Source organism: Psittacula echo (genome assembly GCF_963264785.1).
Source record: "Psittacula echo genome assembly, chromosome: 2".
Lineage (NCBI taxonomy): Eukaryota > Metazoa > Chordata > Aves > Psittaciformes > Psittacidae > Psittacula > Psittacula echo.
The window spans coordinates 41,451,304-41,478,091 of record NC_137737.1 but is presented as its reverse complement, the minus strand read 5'-3'; the positions used below and the strand labels follow the sequence as shown (position 1 = coordinate 41,478,091).

General features: G+C 35.8%; 1 protein-coding gene across 1 annotated transcript; it reads left to right on the top strand.

Moving 5' to 3' along the window:
- Nucleotides 1-330: 330 nt before the first annotated feature.
- LOC308216915 (uncharacterized protein C10orf67 homolog, mitochondrial) lies at nt 331-13,958 on the top strand (the record flags this gene model as incomplete). Its single annotated transcript, XM_080609619.1, is given in 6 exon segments — nt 331-341; nt 1,115-1,142; nt 1,144-1,225; nt 12,510-12,559; nt 12,562-12,673; nt 13,847-13,958. Coding segments are annotated over 6 exon segments (366 nt in total). The 3' UTR covers nt 13,930-13,958.
- Between the last annotated feature and the right edge of the window lie 12,830 nt (nt 13,959-26,788).

Genomic DNA, 26,788 nt, shown 5'->3' with positions numbered 1-26,788 from the left:
GTAACCCATTTCAGTGGCTCACCACCAAGTAAAGAATTTCTTCCTTATATATAGTTTAAACCTATCCTCTTACAGTTTAAGTCGTTACCTCTTGTCGTGTCACAACCGGCCCTGTTAAAAAGTCTGTCCCCATCTTTCTTACAAGTCCCCTTCAGGTACTAGAAGGCTGCTATGAGGTCTTCCCAGAGTCTTCTCTTCTCCAGGCTGAACAGCCCCAACTTTCTCAGCCTGTCTTCATACGGGAGGTGCTCCAGTCCCCTGATCATCCTCGTGGCCCTCCTCTGGACTTGCTCTAACAGCTGGATGTCCTTCTTATGTTGAGGACACCAGATGCGCACACAGTACTGGAATTGGGGTCTTGCGAGAGCAGAATAGAGGAGCAGAATCGCTTCCTTCGACCTGCTGGTCACACTCCTTTTGATGGAGCCCAGGATACGGTTGGCTTTCTGGGTTGCGAGTACTTGGAATACATCTAAAAGCTTGCAAAATAAAGAGGTCTTCACACCACCTCTGACTGAATGTTATTTGCCCAGTTGCAATGACTTGTTAATTAGACAGCTGGGCAAGAATTTTCTGGCCCCCTCTATTTCTAGCAGAAAGGAATTTCAACAGGGTCAAATGTTATGTTTTTAACAATCCGATGTTGCAACGTTTTCTTTAAATGCAACAATATTAACTGTCTTTTAGACTGTGTATAGTATCAAAATAAGCAAATCTACCAGTGAGTTAGAAAATCTAGCTCCTAACCAAATTTACAGTCCAGGATTTCTGAACTGACATATTTTTCTACAGAACACTGAAAACAGCCTATTTACTACAGAACACACTCTTTTCTTTAGCATTTTCTTTTATGTTCCTTAATGTTTAGTGTTGGTTAACCTTTTGTTATTTGTTATTTGAATAAAAAAAGTCTTCATGAAACTAGCATAGAAAAAAAAATGTGTTTTATTACACTCTTTTAAATTCCTCTCTCTCTTAAAAAGTCAGACAAATGAAATGATAAAAAGTATAGGCACTTTGCCTCTGAATTTCTATTTTTAACAGAAGACTTAGCTTAATGCAAGTAATGTAATATTGCAAGTAATTTTTGTTTCAAGTCCGTCTGGTTTTGCAGGCTTTGCATTTCAAATGATTTAAAAACCAGGATATTACAGCACTGATCATGCTAAGCAAACAGGTATCAAAGGAATACTAGAATTAAAGGAGCTAGCTGTTGCTATGCAGGGTAAATTAGGAAAATATCATAACGGAGCCTTCCTTATGCTATAGAACGTGTACTTTTGACACTGGCATCTTTGCTTTGTGTCATTCTTGAGGAATCTGTTTTGGCTTTTTGGCTGTCTTCATATACCTATTTCAGCTAAATTATGTAAATTTCTGTTTTCAAAATAGAATAATATACAACTATTGATAGATGAATTGGACACTGGATTACTTGGTTATCTGAATCAGAAAAATATGTAGGGATTAACATTGCTTAATGTACAAAAAAAGATAAGAAGGTACGATGCAGTCTGCTTAATGTAAATACCGCAGCAATTTGCAAAGGAAGACGGGTTCCTCTAGAGACCTGCAGAGGGAGATCTGTCCCATCAAAGTGAGGGGGTTTTATCTATCCCTTTGCTGTGTAAGAAATTATAAAGGAAGGTGCTTTGGAATATAAAATAATGTGTGGGAAAAGGTTGATTTCCTATGGGGGAAAAAAAAAAAAAAAAACCAACAAAAAAAAAGCACAACCCCAGTTTTGTTTTTAGTTCTTGGATGGCATATAAAGACGTCAGAACTAAAATTAAATGAAATGCTTTTGATACTAATTTTAGAAGCAATATCTCATTCTACCTCACATCTCTGAAAGACTTCAGAGTATTTTGCTCATCTGAGCCAGTGTCAAGCAGAATGCATTTCCTTTAACACTTCCTCTGTCACTTCTTCCTAAAATGCACATATTTTTTATTCTTTTTACTGTAAAATACTTTAAGAATGTTGAATTAGGGTTTATAAATAATTTTTTATCATTCCTGGGTGTACATTTTGATATCTGTATTGATACATATGTGTGGGTCTCCTTTGCAGAATCTGACTAGTTACCATCTGTCAGATACTTGAGTGTTCCTAAGTTAGTTAATTCTTAAGAAAGCTAAATATCTTTCCTGCATAAGTATTCTCTGCCTGTCAAATACTGAATCCAAATATCTTTAAAGTATGCATTACTGAGGTTTGGAGGAGGAGGGTTTAGTTTAACAGAGAACACCGTAATCAAGGTCTATTTAAATGAAGGGTCCGTTCTCATTATGCTTTCCTTGCTTGCGACTAGTGAAATATATGCTTAATATTGTATATTCAGATCTTCCATTTCATGAGTAATAGTTTTCTTAATGTCAGTTTGAAATTTTTGTCATCCACAGGAGTGATAAAATGGAGTGGGGCTTACAACAAACATTGCAAAGATGTCATTGATACTTCTGACACAGCAATACATGTTTATTTTGGTGCCTTTTTATAATTTATGCTTTGCTCTGCAAAAGTAATTATAGTTTTCTTATATAATTACTTAATTTCATCAGACAACATTATAGTTCAGTATTTCTTATTTTCATTATAGAAGGCTCCCCAAGACTTTATTTAGCAGTCAAATTTGTTATTTGGTGTGAGAATCAGCTCACAGATTAAGAAACCGACATTTAGGTGTCTCATGGGGGTATTTTTGTCTGAGCAGGGCATCTGAACTTCCCATATCATGAGTGCAGATTTGTCTTTGTAGTCAGTGGAGATGTCTAAAAACATGCTACTTGGGTCTGTCTCTGGTTTCAGAAAGGGACAGGTTTCCCTTAGCCCTCCATCATGTCTGTCAGCCCTGCATAAGAGGTCTTTCATACCTCATCTGACAGTAAACCATGTGTGTATGAACAACTGAGTCGAGTTCCATTGACTTTATTGCCTGTAACAGAAACTTACTCACCTGGTTCTTATGTAGACACCTAAATATAGGTGGTTTACTTTGCAGATAGAAACTCCCACTGACAGCCTAAGATATCTAAGGCATAGACATGAAACTGTGAGCTCTGACGTGTAGAGACCCATACCAAAGTGACTGTTGTAGACCAAAGAGTATACCATAGGGTGTAAAAATGCATTAGATGCTTGTTAAGGCGAGTTAATCTAGCCATCAGTATCTCAAACAGAGTACTGGATTAGTTGTACTTTTCTTTTTACTAGCTTACTTTATGTATGAAAATAAATAATACTAAGATTTTCATTTTTAGCTTGTTCACTACAGCAAGACTTGCTCATCTACAAAAGCACCATTCAAGCACAATATGAAGAAAAAATTGAAGAGCAGGCTTCAAATCTTTGTAAATACATAAGTGATTGACTAACAGACACTGAGTTTTTGCAGTGCATGCTCCATTTGCATGTGGCGGAAGAAAGATGAAATTTAGATTCCATACTTTCTACTTTGAATTATTTTTACTATACCAATTGCATCCTGAAATCGTTAATAAGAAAGTTTGTGACATAGTTTATGCAGTTTTGCATACTCAAGTATAGTTTTAGACGAGTAACATTATAGTTAGTACAACATAGATGAGATATGTTTATAGATACCAGTGAAAGAAAGCAAAAATTGCAGTTTTTAATTTCTTGACAAGTGAAAAACAATTGACCATAAAATACTCAAGCAGTGTAGGATTAGACCCACATATGCACTCAGTACTTACTTTTCCATGTTATGGAGGGTAGTCAATCAAATGAACATGCTAATTCATAGCAAATAAAGAGAACTTGCTTTAATTGACAGTTTGTGATTGGGTCTGTTAGGAGGCAGAAACATAATAAATAATTCACATAAAATGCTGTTTCATTCCATAAAAAATGAAAATGCCTTGAAAATTTGGTAATTGAACTTTTAGGCTACCGGATAGAGAATTATGACCAATCCTGGGCGCTCCAGGTGGCTTTCTACTGCCCTCTAGGGACTATGCCACAAACTTTCTTAACGAGTTCAGGCTGTAACTGGTACAGTAAAAATAATCCAATTTAGAAAATATGGAACCTAAATTTCATCTTTCTTCCCCGCATTCAAAGCCAATATTAAAAAGAAATAGAAAGAAAAATATTCAATTACTTTACTCACTTGGATAGTTGGGAAAGTTATCAGGTAAAAATATTTAGCTATAATTATTCTATTATTGGGTTTACATAGCAAAGTCAAATGGAGATATGTAGTAGAAATTGTGTCCAGCATTTTAACAGCATCTACTGTATAATACAGTATATAGAAAATCATAGAGAATCCTGAAAGGAGAAAGGAATGTGTTTTTTACAGAATGAATGATCTCCTGGGCATCTGAAGGGACAGAAGAACAGGTGCACTTGTGAATGAGTTCAAACCAGCATTAATCATGTGGATGTTTCAAAGAATAGGATAGAGAAATGTGAAGCAAAGAAGAAAAGTCCACAGAAAAGATATGTGGAACTGTGAGGCTGAGGAATTTTAATAAGATGTAAAAGGAGATCGGGATGCTGAAAACACTGAGCAAGTGACAGAAGATGATATGCATTTCAAGAATGTTGCATAGCTTGAAGTGGGTGGTTGGAAGGCAAAAGTGAGGCTTTAACAGTAAAGGAAAGTATAGCTACTGTAAAGAAAAGAAACTACAGGATTTATTGAGAAGACAATGTGGAGAGTAAAAATTTTAATTTTTTACTTTTGTTCTTCCTTCTTTCCTGGATAATGATATGTAGCACCATCACTTGAAGCTCCAAAACCAAGTGTAAAATAGGGCAGGTTCATGAGAATTGTGGAGTCTTCCTGGCAATCACTGTAATGTTTTAAGCAGAATTGTTGTTAATCTTTTAAGCAGAGTTAAAAGTGTGCTGTAGACTATATAGACTATTTGAAAAAAAAATGTATGTTCCTTTTAAAAATTGCATAGTGAAACACTTATGTTGGGAAGTAGTCACTAGAGAGAAATTAAGAGAGTAACATCTATCTCCTGTAACACTTCATCAGTAATGTAGACATGTTTATGATGCAGCTGTGCTGACCTTGCTTTCTTGATAGTCAAGGCAGAGGAATAGGTATTTTTTAGGACACAGTTCGTCTACTCGATTTAGATACCTACTTAAGGGTGAACTGAGTTGTCCTCTAGACTGATCTGATTTCAAACTAAATCTCCTCAAGCTATTGAGAAAGCAAAGTGTGACTAGCTAAAATGAGAGTGTCTACGTGTAACCATGGACTGCTGCATAGGCCATCTACAAGAATTCAAACTTCATTTGTGTGTGAAAAGTTTTCTTTCCTAAATCCAGTTCATGTCATGACTCCATGGTGAAAATGCCTATGGATTTTATGGTGTGAATGGTGGCAGTGTTCTCACCCAAGGATTGCAGGGTCAGGTTCCTTTTGCTTTCTTTTTGGAAGATCTTGCATTACTCTCGGGTTCTTCTGGTCCAGCTTCAGCAGCCAGGTAGAGATTCGCCCTGTCCCAGGCATGTGTGTACCTTTGTCGGTAGGGTGCTCTGAGGAAGGAGCTGAGTTTGACTTTGCTGTGGGTGAGGAAATAACTGAATCCTACTTTCTTTCACTTCCTCAGCGAGGGCTGTAAATGTTAACGTATTAAACAAGAGAGTCATTTTTGCTAATATTAATATTTTAAAGACGTTGACCAATATTTAATCACCTCATCTTGGAAAATAACTTAATTTAGATACCCCTGAAGAAAAGCTCAAACAGGCTTTTAAGCTTAATGTTTCCTAATGGCCAGCTGTAGATAGTACACCACCTTGGAAAGACTTTTCTGTATAATGGGAGGCCACACATGTTGTTTTTCTTTGAACAACTTATTTTTCTGTTTTGACTACATCAGAATTAAATCACCCATTGCAGGTGCTCATTTTTATCCATTAATGCAATTTAAACACTTTGCTTGTGCAATCAAGAAGGTGCACAAATAAATGCCCATAATGCAAAGTTAACATTTTAATAGTTAGTTCTATTTATTCTGTTTCACTTCTTATTCTTATTTTACTTCTTACATGTTTTAAATACATTCTTTAAAGTTTTAAAATATATAGGAGATGCAGATTTTTTCCAAATTTCCTTTCTCATGTGTGCTTTAATTTTTTTGTTATAGATTATGTATAAGATATAGCACACTTTTTTGTTTAAGCACTTGAAATGTCAGATACAGTAAAATTTTCTTTTCAAACAGAACTCTCAAATGTAAAATATGCATTATGGTGTGTTCAGATTACAAAAAATATTGTGTAGCTTTCAAAAAGAAAAAAAAAACTGGGGGGCAGGGGAAAGGACTAAAATGGCATGTTTCTGTAAGATATCATAAACTCGTTATCCAGATGTGGAAATCTTTGAACACATTCAACAAAGTATATTTCTAATGTGATTAATTTTATAGGAACATAAGGTTGGGAAAGTACTAAAATGCTATTTGGGATTATCCTATGCTATTGTAAGCATTTTGACTACAATAATTTGTAGTACTCTATTAATGTGACACAAATTTATATCATTGATAGTCTGACCGTGACTTGGTAGTTGTATTTCCCACCCAAATACACTCATATATAGCCAATTATAATGGCTAAGAACTGTCTTATTTCTTCAGTCTGTTGTCTTCAAATGAGAAACGTAATTGTCTCATATGTCCACACATCATCTTAGTGTCCTTCTGTAAAAGAAACACCTCAATCTCCTTTTCTCTAAACTTGACGAGCCCAAAGTCCTCAGCCGCTCCTCACAGGACATTTCTTCCTGCCCTGTCATCAGCTTTGTTGCCCTCCTCAGGATGCATTTGAGTACCTTCACATCTTTCTTGAATTGTGGGACCTGGAACAACACACAGTACTCAAGGTGAGGCCAAGGCGAATAATAAGTTAATAACTTATGCCATAAGTATGTGAATACATTTATGTATGCAAGCAGGGGAGAGTTTATGAACATATAGGAAATATTTCAGAAGCTTGATTTACACTGGTGAGGAAACTCATTGAGACTTAAAATCTAAACACAATAATACGAACAAAAAAGCTGAAGTCTCTAAGAAAACAAGTGTTATGTGACCATGAGTCTTACAGTCAAGGAATAGAACAGCTTTTACTAAAGTCCTGGTTTAGTTTCATGGCAAAGTGACATTAGTAAATTATAGAAATTAAAGGAACATATAACAAATGTGGGAAAAAATACAGCAGTTAATATAATTAGAAGGTTTTGAAGGATGTAAAATGGACAATGTATCAAATAAAGAACTATAAATGGTACCATTAAGAGCAAAATAATCTTAGTGTATTGGGAGCAAAGGAAGTGTCTGCAACTGAATGAGCTTACTCTTACATAAAAATTGTAGAATCGTTAGTACTGTGAAAATCCTGGGGGCAATTTCAAAAAGATGTTCTGCCTGTAGGAGGGGGCAGAACAAGGTGCTTGTATCGCAGGTTAGTGAGTAGTTTATGATTTATTAAACTCAGAAAGGGTTTTACATGTTTACAGAGAGCACCTATTCTATATGAGGAAACCCAGATAGCTTAGATCCAGGGATCCCCCAGATACTGCTGCCCTGTTTATGTTAGATATGTTAACATAATGGAAAACATAATATGGGGTTTCTTAATCATCACTAAAGGCTTTATACAAAATGCTTTTCAACAAAGCTGATTTCATTGTTTTGGTAGAATACAGTGGTATGTGTCAAGTCAAGACTTGCAATGTGTTTGATTTAGTAGCACTGTTTAAAATATAGTATTCAATATGCTATGGTAAGGTATGTCATGCCTTAAAATTTAGGGTTTTGATCTTCCATTAAGGGGTAGGAAGCTCACAAAAGGCTTTAGTTTGAGACCTCAGGTTGAGGTAGGCACACGTGGATGAGGTCCTTTGCCTAAAGTGCAAAACCAGGAAACACAGCAGTGAATTTTTCTCTTCAGTTCAAGAACTTCCGTCAAATTTATATTAATTACATAGACTGTGGAGCTTGTAGAGTAAATATCTACTGTTGCCATTTGTCCTTTTAACTCCAGTAGGGTGGGATGCTGTCCAGGTCCTGCACTTTGCATAATTTATGAACCAGACAAAGACATTTTCCTTTGGCAAAGCTCCTGTTCAACAATGAAAGGTTTCAAAAGCTACCTGTAAATGAGGAATCAACATTGTATAGGTCTTGTTTGTTTAATAAAGTTCTGTAATAATTAATAAAGGTTCCACATCCTTCATCAGTGACCTGGGATTAAATTAAAACACTGCCGATTAAGCTTGTTGGCAATACAGAGTGCTAGGTAAGGAATGACAGCACATGGCAGTTGCAGCAACCTGTTGTACACTGGGTCCACTGAAAATTGTGTTATACCTCTAGAAGCAACGAATGTAGCCCATACCTATAGAGCTATTGTCAGGAATACACTTGGCAAGTGAACACAGACTCATAGTTCACAACAATTTTTAAAAGAGCTGATGTAATTCTTCAGTCATTAGATAAGTGTAAGGAGATACTTGATCTCTGGACGCTTGTGAGTACTAGTCCTAGTTAGGGACCAGCACGGTTAGGGAACTGAACAAGAAAAATAAGAACATTCTTAAGAGCTGAAGAGCATGCCCCAAATTGAAAAACTCAGCTTAAATCTGTTAATTACAGAATGTGAATACCTTGCCAAGAAGAGGACTTACGGATGTTTGCTGAGGTTTGGGGTTTATACAGCATTCTCTTAAGAGGTGCTGTATATGACAACTTCAGTCTCTCTCCAAGTCACAAGAAGGATTCTAACAACAATTAACAAAAAATCTCTGATTGATCTTTGTCTGTTTCTGAGCAGATGAAAAAAGGGACAGTAGAGAAGGCTGGTTGCAATATACAATATCAAATTGGCTAGCTAACCCTTCATCCTTAGGCTCCACTTCAAGGACTGCTTCAGAATCTGTGCAATCTTTAGCTGATCCATACAGCAAAAAATTGTCATCACCACCTTCTTCTCCAAGAGGTCTGCATTTAAACAAACCAGAAACGTTTGCTGTTCTGTCAGGGAGTTTGCAATGAAATGACTGTTTTCTCTCCAAAGCTGTGCTGTCTTTAATCTTTTTTTTCAGCTCTGACATTCCTTGAAAAGGTAAATGGAGCTATTTAGGCCAGTAATAATTTGTCAGTCCCTTCTGGGCCGTTGCCTACATTCTGTTACATTTTAAAGACCTCCATAGATGACAAAATCAAACACAGCAGCTACAAGATGAAACCTCTATGAGAATGCTTGCTGATAGAGCATATTGTCAAAGGAATAATGGCATCTGGATCTCCTGAAATCTTCAAGACTGGAAGCTCTTACAGAAAATATGCATTAGCTCAACTGAAGATGCCGGTGTAATAACAGGTGACTGAGAAGTAGAGACTTGTACTTGACCAGTAACCACACTAGGGGTTCCCATGTTCGACCTTAAACTGCATTTATTTGAAATGTACATTAAAATTATGTCTATACCAATGTAACACACTATGGATAATAACAATAAATGTAAATAAATATCGAAATGGTCATTTGCCTTGCAACTCAAAACTGGTGGATTTGTAAATGACTGTTTTTCATGACAGCTTGTACAATTGCACCCTCTCGTGGTGTACATAATGTGGACTTTAAATGCCAAAAGTACAGCTTAGACATGGAAAGGTATACAGTAATTTGGATGACAGATTTTCAATAATAAATTAGTTTTCAAGCAAATTCCTGGTAAATCAACAACAGTAACAACTTCAGTTTATAATTTTAACTACAATATGCTCAAATACTTTCTTCATGTCACAGGAGAGCATTAGTAACTTGCATTATATTTCTTTGCAATAAGAGTGCAAAAATCATAACTGTTATTCAAAAAGCCAATTGATTATTTTGAGTGTATGTTAAATACTGCAGGGTATCAAACAGAAATGTGTATTTCTCTACTGCATAATAAATAGCTATATTTTCTCACCTTTACCTGTTTGGCTAGAATACTATGAGTGGATGAATCTAGTTGAAGTTTGTTATATTCCAAATTATGTATGCGTATCTGACTAGTTTTACTAGAAAAGCAATCCTAAGAGTCTACAATACAAAACCTCAGCAAATATATAGTAGAATTTATTACAGCTAAAATATGCATATTTTCACTTAAATTAATAAAACTGTTAGAATGAAGGCAATAAAACAGGAAAGGTGAGAAATGTTGAAGCCTCCTACAAAAGCTGTGTTAAAATTGCCTTCCAACCTCCAGCCCTTTTTTCTTACAACTTAGAAGTTCCCCACTTTAAGCAAGCCAAACGCTACCGCTGTGGGCAGATGGTAGAGAGAACATTGCTACAAAACCTGCCACTCAAAGTGTAACAGATGACTGTAGCTACAGAAAACTGTCCCTTTGTTCATTTTGCTAATGAGTGTCCTCATTGCAGCAGGAGACTGAATAGTTAATTACTTGCAGTTCTTGGGTTCAGCAGATAGTGGAGCTAGAGCTAAAGGTTATCTGAGTAATGGGCAAAGCACAAGTTTGTGAAGAAAATGGCTTTTGTGGGTTTTCCATCCTTTCCTTAAAACAGTAACAGATTATGGTTACACTTATAGCTGGGTACCATTTAAAACAGGATTAATTAAAACCGTTTTGTTTATGGAAAGGTTCTTCTTTGAGCATCCGCTGTTGATGCTCAAATACAGCCAGAGCAAAGGCACAAATGCTTAAGCCTATTAAGAGCTGTAACAGTTATTTAAAAGGTCTTTTGAAATTCTGAGTTGGTTTTGCAGTGGTTTAGGGTTGAGCACCGCCAGAGCAGAGTGTTAGCTAATTACTTAAATACTTCATGTGCTGTTGCCTTAACACTGCTGTTTTCCCCAGAGTGTGCTCAGCTGTCTGCAGGGTTTGGTAAAAGTTTTCAATAAAAGCATGCGCTCATCAGTAATTGCCTCAGAGGATTAATTTCAAATCTGTTACTGCATAAAGACTGTTCAGAATTCAATACTCTTGAAGTATTTCATTAGAATTTATTAAAAAATTACATTATTAAAAGTAACATTTTTGTCAATCATACTTGATCTTTATGTAAACTGCTACTCTTTCTTCAGTAAAGGAAGGGGAACCACAACCTAGTATGAATTACTTTCCAAAGCGCTTGCGTTTTATTTACATGATTTTTTATGCAACCAGTGAAAACTCTGTGGCTAAAACTTTACGTGCATTGATAATGTGCTCTGGTAAATTGGAAATCAAAAATGGCTTTTTTGAGGAAAAACAGCTAATTTTATGGACTAAATTTTACTCATCAATACATTGTAGTTTAAGTTTATGTGACCCTTGAAAACCTCAGAATTTTACTTTTGAAGACCTTTAACATTGTTATTTTGAAGTAATTTTTTTAAAAAGAGTTCATATTTTTACCAAGCAAAGCAAACAATATCCTAAATTTTCCTTAGCAAGCAAAGCAACCGCTGCCTGACTCTCCTCTTTTGTGTTAATATTTTAAATGGTTTTGGGAGTTAGTTCATATTCTGGTATTACTATAAAGATCTCTGCCAGCTCTGAAAGCTTTTCTGTAATTTTAAAAGAAATATGTGGCAGTAAAATCTAGACAGCCATAAGACAATATATTCAAATGTTTTCAATAGCTTTGAGACCAACAAGAAAAAAAGAGTAGCTGTCCCAATAAGCTTCAGTTGCATAAGAAGTCTTTTCCATAATGGATGTGGCAAGATTTAAACAAAGGACACGCATAATAAAAATGTAAATGAGTTTGCTTTACTAAAACTATAACTTTAAAGTCTTTTGTTGCATGTTATCCTGGAACCTTCTTACAAGGTAATCACTGTTTGCATAGAGATTTAAACCGTAGTCTTCAATAGCATTAAACCCCTGCACGGTCTATGTGTGACAGGCATGCAAAGCCATGTTAATGTTCAGAATATGAATTGCCTCTGGGTGGCTCCGACACCAAGTAGAAAACCAACTGTGTTGATATCAGAAGGCCTGATGGACTCCATGCGGCTCCCAGCCTGAAAACTTCACCGCTTTGACATGTGATGTGCTCCTCATGACACTGGCAGCACTGTCACTGAGAAATGGCACAAAGGCAACAAGCCCCCCTCCTTAGCCATGCACTTTGCAACCCCCTGGTGTTGCCTGTCCACAGTCTCTCCTGCCTGCCTAGTTACGGACAGCACTTCATAAACACGGGGGGAAGTGTGGGTGGATAGGCCCCAGCTGCCTTCCTGGACACAGCCTCCATAATAAATTGACCTGAATGATGAGGGCACACAAACAGTATGATATGCATTATTCCTGTCAATAAAATGTCCCCATGTGTTATGGTCTTTGTATATAATGTACTGCAGCCTTTCTTCTAGTGGAGACCTATTTAGAGTCTCGACTTTTTTCTATTCATAATATGACTCTGTAATAGAATTCAGAAATTATATGATACTGTGTTGTATAATATTACACCAGTGCAGCATATTTAAATCTCTGATTCCTTACTTATAAATTCAAGGCATCGCAATCTTTCAGGTTGTCTTTGAAGATGATGACCATGAAAAAAAATAATGCTTGAAAAAGAGAATGAGGATTTCAAAGAAGAGGTTTTTAAACTGCACAATGAGATTTCTCATCTCAAAAATGCTCTGAAATGCTCTGAAAAGGAAAAATTCCTATTAGGTAAAACTTTAAGCCAGTGTTAGAGCAAGAGGATTAGTTTACATGCAGCATGTAAGAAGTGTCAGTAAAGTCAGAATTGTTAACACACTTCAGAAGGATGGCGACTTATATCTGGACTGTGGATTTTTTCTGGTATTGAATGCTAATTTTCTATGTATTTGTGGAGAAATTCATACATATTTATTCTAATTTTAATGCATATATTTACATATTTTTAATTTATGACAAAGGAATATTTGCTGAGGCTTTTGAGACTTCTAATACTGCATAGCAATGTGGATTGAGTTCATATTTTGTGACAGATACATGCTGTAAACTTACTGAAATACAAAAGTGTCTTATGTAAATAGTTATATTTTTAAATTATGTTCTACTATTTTATCTTAAGGGAACTGTATTAAAAGCAACTGTCTCTCTAGAGCAGTGTTCGAGCTTCCACAAAGTGTCTGAATGTGCATTTCTTCATATATTTAGTTTTGTGTTTCTGGGGAAGTTTCTGACACAATCAGTTTCTCTCCACTAAGATGTTACTCCTTTTGATACCTCTGCTATATTATAGCTCTTTAAAGGAGGTTTTTTCCTGTTAAGTAACAATGCAGAGTCTTTACCTGCAGGTTACTTCTCATATTCTCATATTCTCGTTTCACTCATTGCCAGGGTAAAATATTTAATGGAGGACTGGAAACTACAGCAATAGGGTAGAATCTGACTGTTTAGCTTTGTTATGTTAGCATAGATTAGACCTGGTATCACCTTTAGCAGTAGCAAGATGAATTTGACACAGGCAGTATTCCCAATTCCTGTTTATCATCCGATTCAATGGTGCTTCTTATCTTTTGGTAGTTTTGTATGAGCAATAAAGAACCACCTGCTAAACCACTTTGTATTGGCTGTGACTAACAGCAAGGATATCCAGAGTAAGTATTAATGAAAAGCTGTGGGTACTCAGTCACACTTGGCTCTTGAACTTACTTCATCTCTATCTGACCAGCCGGCTGAACAGCAGGAAGAAGGCTGTGAATGTCAAGGGCAGTGGCGAAGGTCATAGTTCTGCAGGACTCTCATCCCTGGTGCATTCCGCTGTGTTTAGAGACTGACCTGAAGGAAACACTTTGAATATATTAATGTAGGCATGTAATTTCATGGGTTTTCTCTTTTCCCTCCTGTTTCCAGATAAGCAAGTTCAAAGAATGTCATCAAAAATGGAAACAGATGAGAAAACTCCTCAAAGGGTACTGTATTTTTTACTTTTATAATCTATGCTCTTGGCAGAACAGTAACGAGCTTGGGCTGTTGGTGTAGTCCCAGTAATGTCTGACTTTAACTTGAATTATGTTACATTTTGCTTTATGGTAGTATAACTCACTGTAGAGGAATAATGAATTGGTATTCCTTTAATGACTATCATGATTGTGATTTTCTCATCCTGCCATATTTCATAATGTTGTTAAGACAGTGAAAATTCTGAACCTCAATAAACTACAATAAAATGATTGAATACTTTTATAAAAAAAGTAACACATTTACTTCAAAAAAGGTAAGCTTTTGAAGGCAGGGAAAGATTTGTGTAGGTGAATAGCCAGTAACTTCAAAAAGGAAAATGGTTTTTTTTTGTAACTTACGACTTGTTAAATATTCCACTCTTTCCAGATAGAGCTGTTAGCATTCATGAATTATTATTTATATGCTATCTGAGCAAAACAATAGCTGGCCAAGGTATTAAAGTCAATGTTTTAAAAAACTTTCCAGCACCAATGTTTGTTAATTATTAAATGATCTCAGCAAAAGATTGACAGCTCTTAGTGTTTTCCCAGTATAACTTTTAGATATCTTTCTAGTGGGCTTCCTACCTTGTGATAGTTCTCAAAGGGCTTTTTTCTACAGTGTATAGTTCTCATTCTGAACATTAAGAAATAGACATGGATCTTCTGCCTATAAAAAATATCCCTTCTGTAAAATATTTCCAAAACGTATTGTAGGTAACTCACTTCTTTGTGGTGAAATATAAAGGGAAGTAGTGATACTTCTATATGCTAATTCCATTATCACTAAATTCTCATGTAAATTCATATTAAAAAAATTGTGGGGACTGAGGCATTGGACTTCTAAAATCATTCCTCTCATTGCCTTTCCTTGTGACCTCAGATGTATCTCTTTTCTCTGACCAAGTTTCGCACTCTGAAAATACTGATACCCACTCATCTTTACAGGAGCACTGAAAGGGTAAGTTAAGAAATCCAAAATCAGAAGTGGCATGTTGATTGGTCTGTCAAATGCACTAGCCTATCAAAGAAGGGGTGTGTTTTCTGTTAGTTTTTGTCTTTTTCTATCTACACCTGACAGTGCTCAGGAATCCTGCTTAGATTTCCAGTCTTGTTATGCTGGAAAGCAAGGACCAGTCATCGGTTCCTGTACAAGTCAAAATACACCACTGCACCAGCTACTAAGAAGAAGAAAAACTGACTGCTGCTGCTGAACCCAGGACAAGAACTTTTCTTCTTAGTTCATTTGCAAAGTCCAAAGAATATTTTTTATAGTACTTTTTTCATCCTGTCACACGCAGGAATTTTTTTCTGAAAACTTATTCTGTATTTTCCTTTCTTTCCCTTCATCTCCACACAATGGAAGAGGTTACATCTAGTATCTTCCCACAGATACAACCTTGGTCTGTGGATTTGAGCAGCAGCATAGGAACTTTTTTCTGTATGCCTCTCACATGCCTTGGAAGCACTACATTTGTGTAAATTTGGGTCACACACCTTCCTCCCAATCCACCCCCAGTACAGCTACCCGTACAGGTAGCCCTTCACAGTCACTGCACTGTGTGTCAAGTGAACTAAACTGTAAGACTGCAGTGCTGTGAGAAATCTAAAGATTAAAGATTAAAGAGCAGTCCTTCCTTTCTCACCGTAATTCTGATAATGAATCTAATTACATTTCCACTCCCAAAAGAAAGACTACAATTCTGGAAAATTAACTACACTGATTCAGGTTTCTGACTATCTCCCTCTCACCCACCTCTTTGCTGAAGTATATTTGTATTGAAAGATATTCTCTTGATAGCCAGGATGTGCAGAAATTCTTCTCCAGTTAAAAAGCTTTGGTCTTTAAAAAGAGGAGCAGAGCATGAAGGCACACACTGCTGTAGTTGGACATTTCACTCCAGAAAGGGAGTTCACGAAGCTGGTACAGTATCCAATAAACACTGCATACGGAAAAGTTAACACTTAAAACCAGGATTCAAAGCAAACACAATCAGTACTAAGTAATGATGAAACATGCTGGAAGCACTGTCTCTTACCTGGACTAACTAGAAATTACCAGTTGATTTCTTGTAGGTGGGACTTGGAGTCTCGGTCTTCCTGATGTGCCCAGGCAGCCAAGCTGTACACCAGCTCTGGGCAATTGCCTCTCTAATTTCTCTTAAAGCACCATAAGAGATTGCAAGGACTGAGTTTTTCATAAGTGTACTGAAGCACTTGCCCAGGGTTCTGATCACTGAACTTGAGGACCTTTGAACCCGTAGCTCTATATACCAATGGCTTAACTGCTAGATTACACTGTGTTCTGATGGGAAAATATTCTCTTTAAAGCTGGATACAGGGAGAGCAAGTACAGAAGAGCCATAATCCCTGCGCTACATGTTATGATACTCAGCATAGAGGAAGGGATTTTTCTATAGATTTGTTCTTTCTTTCTTTGGATTTTTGCTGTGTATTTCTGCTTGGGTTTTAGGGGAAGGGTGTTTTGTGTATTGTTTTCTCGTAATTCATAGTCTAATGTAAAATGCATAAATGATGTAGCAAGTCAAAACACAATGTTGTCCCTTTCTCATGCAGTCACAGCTTTGGTATGTCATCAAGCTCATGCATGAGTATTTTGTATCTAGTCTCATGAATTTCATATTCTTTGTGTCCAATGGCACAGCTTGAACAGAGCTGGTGGCTTATTCTCATCATAGAGGGGTAGTTAGGCTACTTTTCCATGACTTGAGATATTGTAATCAAGCCCCATAAAACTCCCAGCGGCATACAATGTCGGCTGCCCTGATTTGTGGCTGAGCATTCTAGCATATAGGTTATTACGCTGAAGGGGAGCATTTCTCCATTTTTATGAAAGAAAAAGAATGTCAGTCTTGTACTCAACATTGTCTGGCTTTAAATACGTTCAAAATGCAAATTTGGTGAGTAGCAAACTCTGCTCCTGGTGACATTGAGAAATATAGATGTTTAACTTGCAAGTCCCAAGTGACAGTACCTCTGACAGAAGTGCCAGACAGCTCAAACCCAGCAGAACCAAGAAAGTTTTGCCATGCAATGTATCTCTTTCAGGGAGTTTGATTCTGGAATTTCTAAGAATTCTTAAAGAATTCTGCTTTTAAGCACAGCCCTTTGTCCTTGACGAGACAAGATGTGTAATCTGCCTGACAATGTTTGTCTCATGCGGATGATATAGACGTCTCCTGATCTTTCTACAGATTTACAACACAACAGTGCAGTTGCAGGTCCAAACTGCCACTTCTGTTTGACTGTAACAGCTTTCCACAAATATCCACTTTTCTGAGAGTTTAAGTCATTAAGTCTCTGTTTCTAATGTTTTTGTCATCTTCCCATCTCCTGTGACACCATACTCCACTTTACTTTGCTTATGTCAAAAACACTTCATATGTGTGACTCTTGTGACATTGTTAAACTCCACATCAAAGTATCTATCTCTAAGTGAACATGTCTGTCTGTTACCAATCATAATACAAAAATATGTGTATGTTCACATGTAGTCTCTTGATCAGGGAGATTGTACTTAGAAAATCCTTTCTGCTTGTAATACAAAATCCAACATCAATTCTCATATGTTTATATTTTAGTTGATTAGAATTCATGAATAAATGAAGGCAGAACTTCAAACTGAAACACCTTTAGTTAAAAATCTGGTCAGATTCATGTACATTGTTTTATGTAAACCACCACTTATTGCAAACGTAATAAAATATGCAAAACCCTTTAAATATACCATAGATTGAATAAACTTGGGTTTAAGTACAAAAGTTACTTTACATGTAAAAAAAGATAGCAAAAATGCTTTACAGTCTTATTTTGTTCTTACAGTATATATTATGGATGTCAACAATGCTAGTAGAAAGATTTTATTTTAAAACTCTATTTTTTTTAGGAGGGCTTGGAAAATATTTAATAAATGCAACATTATCTGAAAGGATTTGCTGCTGCTGTTTACAAATGTCATAGTCAATGATGCAGAGTTTTGTCTTAAAATATTTTTGTATTCTGCATTAGTCTCATAAGAACACTGCCTTTTATTTTCTTTTTACATGATCCAGGAACTTTCCAGACGGCTGGTCCTTTATTTTACCATTTGACTTTTTTTTTTCCTCCTAGCCTGATTTCGTACTGGCTTTCACACTGATCACCACTAGTATGTCTTTGTTACAGTAAACTGACTGGGTTTATTATAATAAAAAATAAAACACAGCTTGACTTGCAATCTAAATGTGCTGGAAAAGAATATGATACTGTTTAGAAGAGAAAAGGTTGTGAATAGAAAATCAGTACCACTTCAGTTATTTAAACATTTGCTTTTCTGCAGCTTGTCAAACTTTGTGCCAAGTCATAGCTGCTTTACTTTGTTTTGTTAATCTCAGCACCATGTGTCTTGGGCTTTTTTAATAGGGGGCCAATCCTGCAGCCCTTACTCAGTTTTCAGCTTCAGCGAGGCTGGGTAAATACTGTAGGACTGCATCTTTTGAAAATCAGAGGAAAAAGCCCACCAAAACCAAAACCAAAATATAGTGTTATAAAGTAGGTGTTTGAAATCAGTCTGTGAAAATTAAAAATCTACAAAATGTTGCCTACTAAATTCATTTTAATCAGCACCTTCAAAATGAAACCGGTTTCTAATTCACATCACATTTTAAGAAAATTTCTTTAACACGAAGATGTAAGCGGGACTGGTTTGGAATTAGGAAACTGTAAATAAAAGATTTTAAAATTTGATTGTCTAAATTTAGACCAGAGTCTAGGCTTTGCTCTTTCAAGGAAAAGCTTTGGTGATAAAAATGTGCCAGCAGAGAATCCTTAAATACTTAATACTTAAGCTAATACTTAAACTTACGCTCTGATTTGTGTATTTACCAAAAGCATTTAAAGGCATTATGATAAGATGATGTAACTGAGGGTTGATTTGGCCTCGTAGTCTGTTTCTGAACTGATGCATAGCATGAAGACAGCTCAGACAGACTTCTGGATCATAGCTGAAGCACCTGGAATTATTTTAAGTCACAATTTGAATTGTGATGGTTCTAGAAATCCCAGTGGGACCTTTAACATCAAAGCATAAGTAGTTAGGTTTGCAATATCCTTAATGTAAGCAAATCTATGCATTAGAAAGCTTTTATTAATTCAGGAGAAAAATAAGTTTTCAAAATAATTTTTTTAAATAAATATTGATTATCAGAAATGTTTACATCTTTTTATTATTATTCCAGAATTAGTTCCAATTTTTACCTAGAAATGCTTCATCTGAGGAGAACTTCTGGGATGAACTGGGCAAACCTTTCTTTGCGCAGATGTAGTTAACAGTCTGAATTCAAAACAAATGAGTAGGTAGGAGTCCAACTTTTGCAAAGGCTGTTGTGCAATATTTGGTCTCACTCTTTTTCCTCTCCTTCTAACGCTAAAATCAATCACACAGTTACCAAGTATCTAGAACACATTTGGAAGGCTGGCTCTAAGGTCTTTAAGTGCCCCAAAACATAGAGAGTATGCATCGCAACTAATTGTAAATTGTGATCACTAACCTGTGACACCTAACATTATTTAGCATGCAGCTTTTTGTGGCTTTAACTTTTCACTGCTTATTATCAATTTGGTATTAAGCTCAAAAGAAATACAGCAGTAACGCAGATAAGTAAGGTAAGTCAGAGCAGTAACGTGCACACTGAATGGGAAATAACATTGAAAGTGGAATGCTTGTCCTCTAGTACATAGCAAAGAAGGAGTAGACTTGGTGACAATGCTTTGCTCATTGAGACTTCTTATTGGTACTCTGAGTGCATACAAATGTGGAAACGAAAGATGGACAAGCAAGAGAATAAAAACACCCTAAGTGCACAGTGCTGAAGAGAAAGAGGAATCAACGCTGAATGTAAAAAGTAATTTATAAGTAAGATTGAACCTAAAAACATAAATCCTATGACATATGGTTGGGATAAAGCATTTGTGCTCTCACAAGGTCTTCTTGAAGTTTTAACAAGTTTTTAAAGCAACTTCATGAAGATTGTTACATAAATGCAATATCTGCAATTTTCATACAATTCTGCAGATTTTTATTTTCTGACAATAAATAAGAATGCTAGTGGTATAAAATGACATTTCCTAATGGTTTAAATTTTGGGAAATGTAAGAACATTAGATGAAAATAAACAATTACAAAACAGAATCAATAGCAAAGTAGCCAAAGTTGAATCAATAATAAAAACCTGGAATAAACATTAGGGGGGAAAATATCAATTGATTAAATGTTCTCCTTTTGTCATCTTTAATGATTTCATGAATATTCAGTTTCATCTCATTGTCTAAACAATATTGCTGCTTTTCCATCATTGCAGTAGTACAAATTTCTGAGCAATGCTGAGCAGTAACACAGAAGCAACAGGCTTTGTTAAAGCTCAGTACAAGCCAAGGACTTGCTGTCACTTTCTAATGTTGTTGACAGTCTCAGCTTATTTCAATAGAGTTTTTGAAGAAAAAGTGTAAGTATTCTTCCCTCTAGTTATTGTGCCCCAGATGGTGAACTGAAAGGCAGTTTTTCACGGTCATAGATGAAAGTGCAAGTACAATTAGCTTTAAATCTGCAAAAAGGCATATGCCTTTTGAAAATAATACCATTTACAGATTACCTCTTAGTTTCTCATTTTAATACAATTTTTCAATAAACCATGATGCTGGTTAATATTAGACTTTTTCCAAATTTTAGGCCTATAGTATTGTTCGTATTTCTTGGTGGTTCCTTTCAGCAGCAGCAGATGAAGAGAGAAGCTGCCAAGTCAAAAATGCAAAGTGTCCTGAGTGTGGTACAGAAAAAAGTATGCAATTCGCTTTATTTCTGAAGTAAAATATAGATCTATTAGCTAATATTGCAAAGTTCTGTGCTTGTGTTATGCCTCTATATATTTTTAGTCTTGTTTATCATATTTCACTTGTTTCTCTTAAACTTATGTTTGTGTTTTAACAGTAATGAAACTTTCCTTATACTGTACTAGTAACAGTCTACTTTCACCACAGCTGTACCTTTTTAAACAGCGCTTTTTTCCCATTTAACCTAAATGGAGTTAAGTAACATCACTGCTAGACTAGGCCCTTATCTTCTACTCACCACCCCTTTGAACTGAAACGTGTACTCAGTGTTCCCTGCCCTTTAATCTACAGAGAATGAGCATGGCCGAAGGACATGACGTTTAACGGCTGTAATTGTTAGGTAAGCCTAAATCTGGGTTTGTTCAGCTGAAATCAATTCAACTGACAAGGTAGGAGTCTGATGGAAGAAATCCCTTTATTACTATTGTACCTCATAAATAGCTAAAATACGAGAAAACCCCACAAAAACATTTAAACAATAGACACTCAATACTAATTTTGTCCACAGGCATCAATGCTTTACCAAAAAAATACAATTTACACCATTTCAGAGACAGAAAACCAGGATGCTTGTGGTTTGACATAATACCTACATATCTCAAGACTAAAAGCAGCACAAATTCTACCTTAAGCACACGTCATAGTATAGCCGGAGACCAACAGCTTACTATGCTACAACAGTGTCTTCACACAGCAAGTTTAAAGAAAAAGGTAGTCCAGGCATTGAATAGACTTATTTCCAAAGCTTAAACTGAGAATCGTGTGTATCCACATGTGAAAAATATTTCCTGTGCTTCATCAAGATCAACTAAGTCGGATGTGATCCTGAAGGAACTGTGGAAATAGAATTTAAAATGCGTTTGGGTAAAGCTGGCATCTGAGTTAGTAACTGTCAGGAAAATCCTGTGTGGGTCCTAAGTGACACTAGGAGGCTCTTGAGAAATGACTAAGATACCTGAATGGAGGTCCTCTGGTTCCTCTGTGGTTCTATACCTGATATGAGGCATGGTCGGGTTTTCTTGCAAACATATGCACTTAAGTTGTTCCAGCCTTCAAGGAAAAATATATGCATTATAATTTTATACAGCTGAAGAAAATCTGACAACAGCAAAATATATATAAAAAGATATTAGTGCATTGTACCTGTCAGTACTTAGGATATTACAAAATCATTGAATTCTCTTGAAAATAAGGATTGTTGCGAAACAAGAGATGTTACTGGAATATAGAAGAGTCTGCAAATAAAGTATACATGACTACATAAATAAATTTTAAAATGGTTTTAATGCTTAGTGTAATTTTCAAAAGCCCGTAGTGATCTACCTCCCAAACACTTTAAAATATGCCCAGGGTCAAGTAAAGGTACTAACTCCACAAAGCAGTGAAAAATTCAAGGAATTAATTTGTCCTTCATGAAACTCTAGTTTAATTTAAAATATCATGGGAGGGAATTCCAGTGGCAGTGGCCTGACTGATTTTATAAGAAAATTATATGTCCTTGTATTATTCTTGATGTTTAGGGGATAACTCTCCATTTATGCTTTCCTTTTTTCATGCTGAGTGTTCAAACCACTTCTTTGATTTATGGAGAGAAAGTGTGGTCTGCTTTACATAAGTCATCCCCTCTTTCCAAAGACTTACTCTTGTAATTCCTTCTGTATGCTTGCCAACCTTAGAATCCTTTAGACAAAGAACATGTGAGACTAATAAGGAAAAATATTAACATTTTAATAACATTTGAAGGTTTTCCTTTAGAATTTGCTCTTTCTTCCTTGGTAAGAATGATTATCACTTAGGAGTCTATAACCAATTTCCATTGGGTATTTGAACTATCTAAAAACTCAGTCTACCAGGAGGTTCCTAAATGTGACCATAATCGAATAAAAATGTAATTTTTCAACTGTACCTACTACTACAGCCTGTTGTTTAGCAGAGATGTGGGGACAGTTAAGCTGTGTGGATTTCTCTTCTGCTATGAACTATATTTAAATCATTTCAGAAAATAATTGCCTGTAAAATGTGTATTTATGTTTGTGGACATTCTTTAACTTTTGCAGAATATTTTTATAATATCAAAATAAATGTAGTGAACCATCATAAGAAGAAAGGAATTTTTTTTAATTGTTTTATTATCTTTGGAGTTAGATAGAATTCAGGTTTCACAATGCTTTATTTGAGTAAATGGTTGATGATATCCCTGATCTTCCAAAAACTTCAAATAATAGGAAAAAAGAAGTCAGTGCTTAGAAGTTAATATCTAAATCAATGTATTAATCAGTCTCACTTTTTGAAGCTGGATTTCCTTCAACAGTTATTTGACATATCCTATTAATCACAGTTAGATTTGGAAATCTATGGCATGTGGTGAGAACAAGCCATATGCTGAGATAAACTGAACTGAAGCACATCTAGGTTAGCTGAAATATGTGTGATGTTTGAAAGTGTCATTTGATTGTATTAAAACAAAAAATTAGTATACTGTTAGTAATTGTACTACTTTGGCACTTACCCAAACCTCTACTTGCCCTAATGCTTTAACAATTATGTTATTAATATTAATAATACAGTAAAATCTGAGACAACAACATAAAATTTCAATCTCAGTATCAACAATGCAAAATTTCAACAAAAATTCAGCCCCTATACTACTTTCAAAACCTTTTCTTTCCGTTTAAGGACAGATCTTTTTATCTCTTTCATTCTATTACAAATTAATAAAATAAGAATTTCAGTTTTCCACTCTTCCATTAGGTATAATTTTTTTGGGGGTGGGAGGGTTCCCCTCTTGCTTTTTTAAGTATTTTGTGAATTTTCCTATTATAATTATGTCAAAAATGCCCTCTCCATTGACCAAGTCTGTACGTGTCTGAATACACCTGAGGAACTCCAACCTGGACTAGTGGGAGGTGTCCCTGCCCAAGGGAGGGGGTTGGAACTGTACGGTCTTTAAGGTACTTTCCAACTCAACCAACTCTATGATTCTATGATTCTATGAAATGAAGGAGCCCTTCATTATAGTTCCAACCTTTAAAATGACCTGACCTAGTTCTTCTCGTATTAGAAATATTTTGAGGAGTTTGAAACACAGGTTTGGTTTTAATATGTTCCTTTAATAGCTGATTCTCCCATCTATCATTATCCTTCGCTGTATACTATTTTTGACCAATTTGCTGCCGCTCTTTCCCAGTCTTTTTTCTTTCTATGAGCTGAATTTCTAAGAATAGCCCATCAGTAACACCCAGAGTTCTGTTATGTTACTAGTGCTCATACTATTGTTCTTTCTAATGCCTACAACCCCTCATAATTCCTATTATCAAAGATAATAGGATTTTGACCTGGTGAATTAAAAATTCATTTATTGGAGCTGTGTGGTTTCGAATTGATACTGGTCAATACTGTATTGATCCTGCAAGAGAGTGCATGAATCCTTCTTCTCCTTAATGCACCCTTCTAAAAAGAGCAAAGAATATTTATTCCTTTCAGTCTCTTAAACAAGAAGATAAATGCACAGACCTGACCACCCCTCACTGGCAACCACACAGGGGACATGAGGATGTCCAGGCCTAACCTGACATCCTTCCCATAGCTCTACAGCCCTGGGAGGATGGTTCCTCTCAGAAACCACATAGACTTTGGCACAGCCTGAAGTGCTTTCAAGATACAATCTGCTGTTAATGAGTAAAACACTAAGTGATACTGTAAGGTTCTGCTGTGTAGCCTTTCTAATTTTGAATGTGGGTTTGAAGAAGCACACAATAGCACATTCAGTAAAGCTCAACCGCTTTTCAATTACTATCCAATTACTATTAAGTACACATATGGTGTTAGCTGATATTTTACTTGGTGTTTGTACTGCAGCAGATTTGGTTGTGTGATTTTGTTTTGTAAATTAAGCACCAGACACTTGCATTCACCTCTAGAAATTTTTATGTATCTAGATAGGGATTATATTTACACTGTAAAGTCCATTTTGTTATAAATCAAGATTTTGTAAATAACAGGATATCTGTTTATTCTCTGTTTCAGTGGTAGCTGGTGACTGCGTACAGCACTATAGATAAAATTGGAGACGTATGCAATAAGAAATTTGTTATTCTGTGTTTATTACAGAAACAGGAGGCTAGAGGTGGGAAAGTATATTAGATCATTCTAACTAGTCTCATCAATGGGGAAGATTTTTCTTATTGAGTGGTTTTCGTTCTTTTCTTCATTTAAAGCAAATAATTCATATCCAATGTCATGCTGGAAAGGGTATATTTGAGCAGAAATAGTGTTGCAGGCAATAAAATAGTCACAGTTCCCCTGACATCTGTTTCACAGCCTCATGTCACTTACCCAATTTCATTCTGTTTTCTAACTACCCTAAATTCATCCCTTAACTCCTAATAATTAGTACATATTGAATGGTTTTATTCCTCAGTATTCTTGGAATTCCCCAACATGGAAGATTCCCAGTCAGGTCACAGTATCTGATATTTATGACACTCTTTTATATTAGGTGTAAAATGAAAACCTATCAAGCCCTCTAAGCAAGTCTATAAAGCCATTGTAACTTCATTCATCTCCAGGCCTTCATGGCTGTTCAGCAAACAGTGTTTAGTTTTAGAACCTTTGGGGCAATTAGGAGTCTTGTCAAGGGTGAAATCTAATCATATTTCAAAATGCAATAATATTTTTAGTAATATAAGTCGCTTTATGTACTAAGTAGGACACACTGTATTTCAAACTTTCATCTTTTAAGATGAAAATAAGATTGGGAGAAGGGGAAGATGTTACCAAAAGACTAGTTGCAGAATGCTTTTTCCTACTGAGTAAATTAGAGTTCCAGTGTCTGAAAGTTAAGTGTGTTTGAACAATGGATAAAAAGCTTAGTGAACATGAAGGACTGCGATTATTGGATTGTGGCCATGCTTAATTTGCTAAACAATTAAGTATGTTTCTGATTACATGTCTGAAATATCTGAAAGGTCTTCCCTGAAATGCAATCCTTATAATCACCATGCTAATATGCAATATCCTAAGTTACACTACAGAGGAGCTCAACTTCCTTACCAAAGTTAAATTTGGGAATCCTGTTCAGTAGGATTCTTATTTTTATTTCCAGCATTTATTTGCAAAGTGTAGATCAAGGTTCAGTTCTTCTACATTGCCTGAGGTACTGAGGTGTTGTAACCATGCTGAAACACTAGCTAAGCAATTACTTCCTCTGCCAAATAATGTGGTTAGAATTCATCAGTACTAGGAGTTGTATCAAGAAAACTTATGTAATGAAATCTGGTATTTTTGCAAAGTGTTCTTTTGCAAGTAACATGCTGTCATAATTCCTATTACTTAAAAGCTTATATAAGAAGATAAATATATAGTTATGTTCTGGGAACACTTCATTAATAACACAGGGAAAGGATTTCCTGTTGAACAGATGGCCTTCGTAGTGTTAACCAAACTGTTCATCTAAACCAGCATTGTCTGGAACCTAATGCCCTCAGGCAAGGATCCGACCCAGTTGTGGAGAGGCACCATGCAATCACAACAGATGGTCATGTGTTGAGGCAGTCCAAAGACCATGCATGTGTACCAAGGGTGCTTGTTGAGAGCTGAAACTCACGGTGGAGAATAGTCAGTAGGCTTATGGCTATGGGCTGTCCTAATCTGAACAACATCAATGTAAAAAAATGAAGGCACATGAGAACTTACACTGAATGGAAGGAAGACAGTGATAGTTTCTTAGCCCTTCACCTGAGTTTCGTGGGATAGATCAATAGGAGGCAGAAACTTGTTTCATTAGCTTCAGCTTAAAGAGGGTATAAAATTTTGTCCATCATTCTGCAGCGAGTTGAATGTGACAGTAATAAATACATTTCCAGCTTTTGAAAAACAAAAATTTAAATGCACTTATGGTTGTTGCATTAGCGGTTAGTGTTTCTTATCACTTTCATATATAAAACTCAATAGAATCTTAAATGAG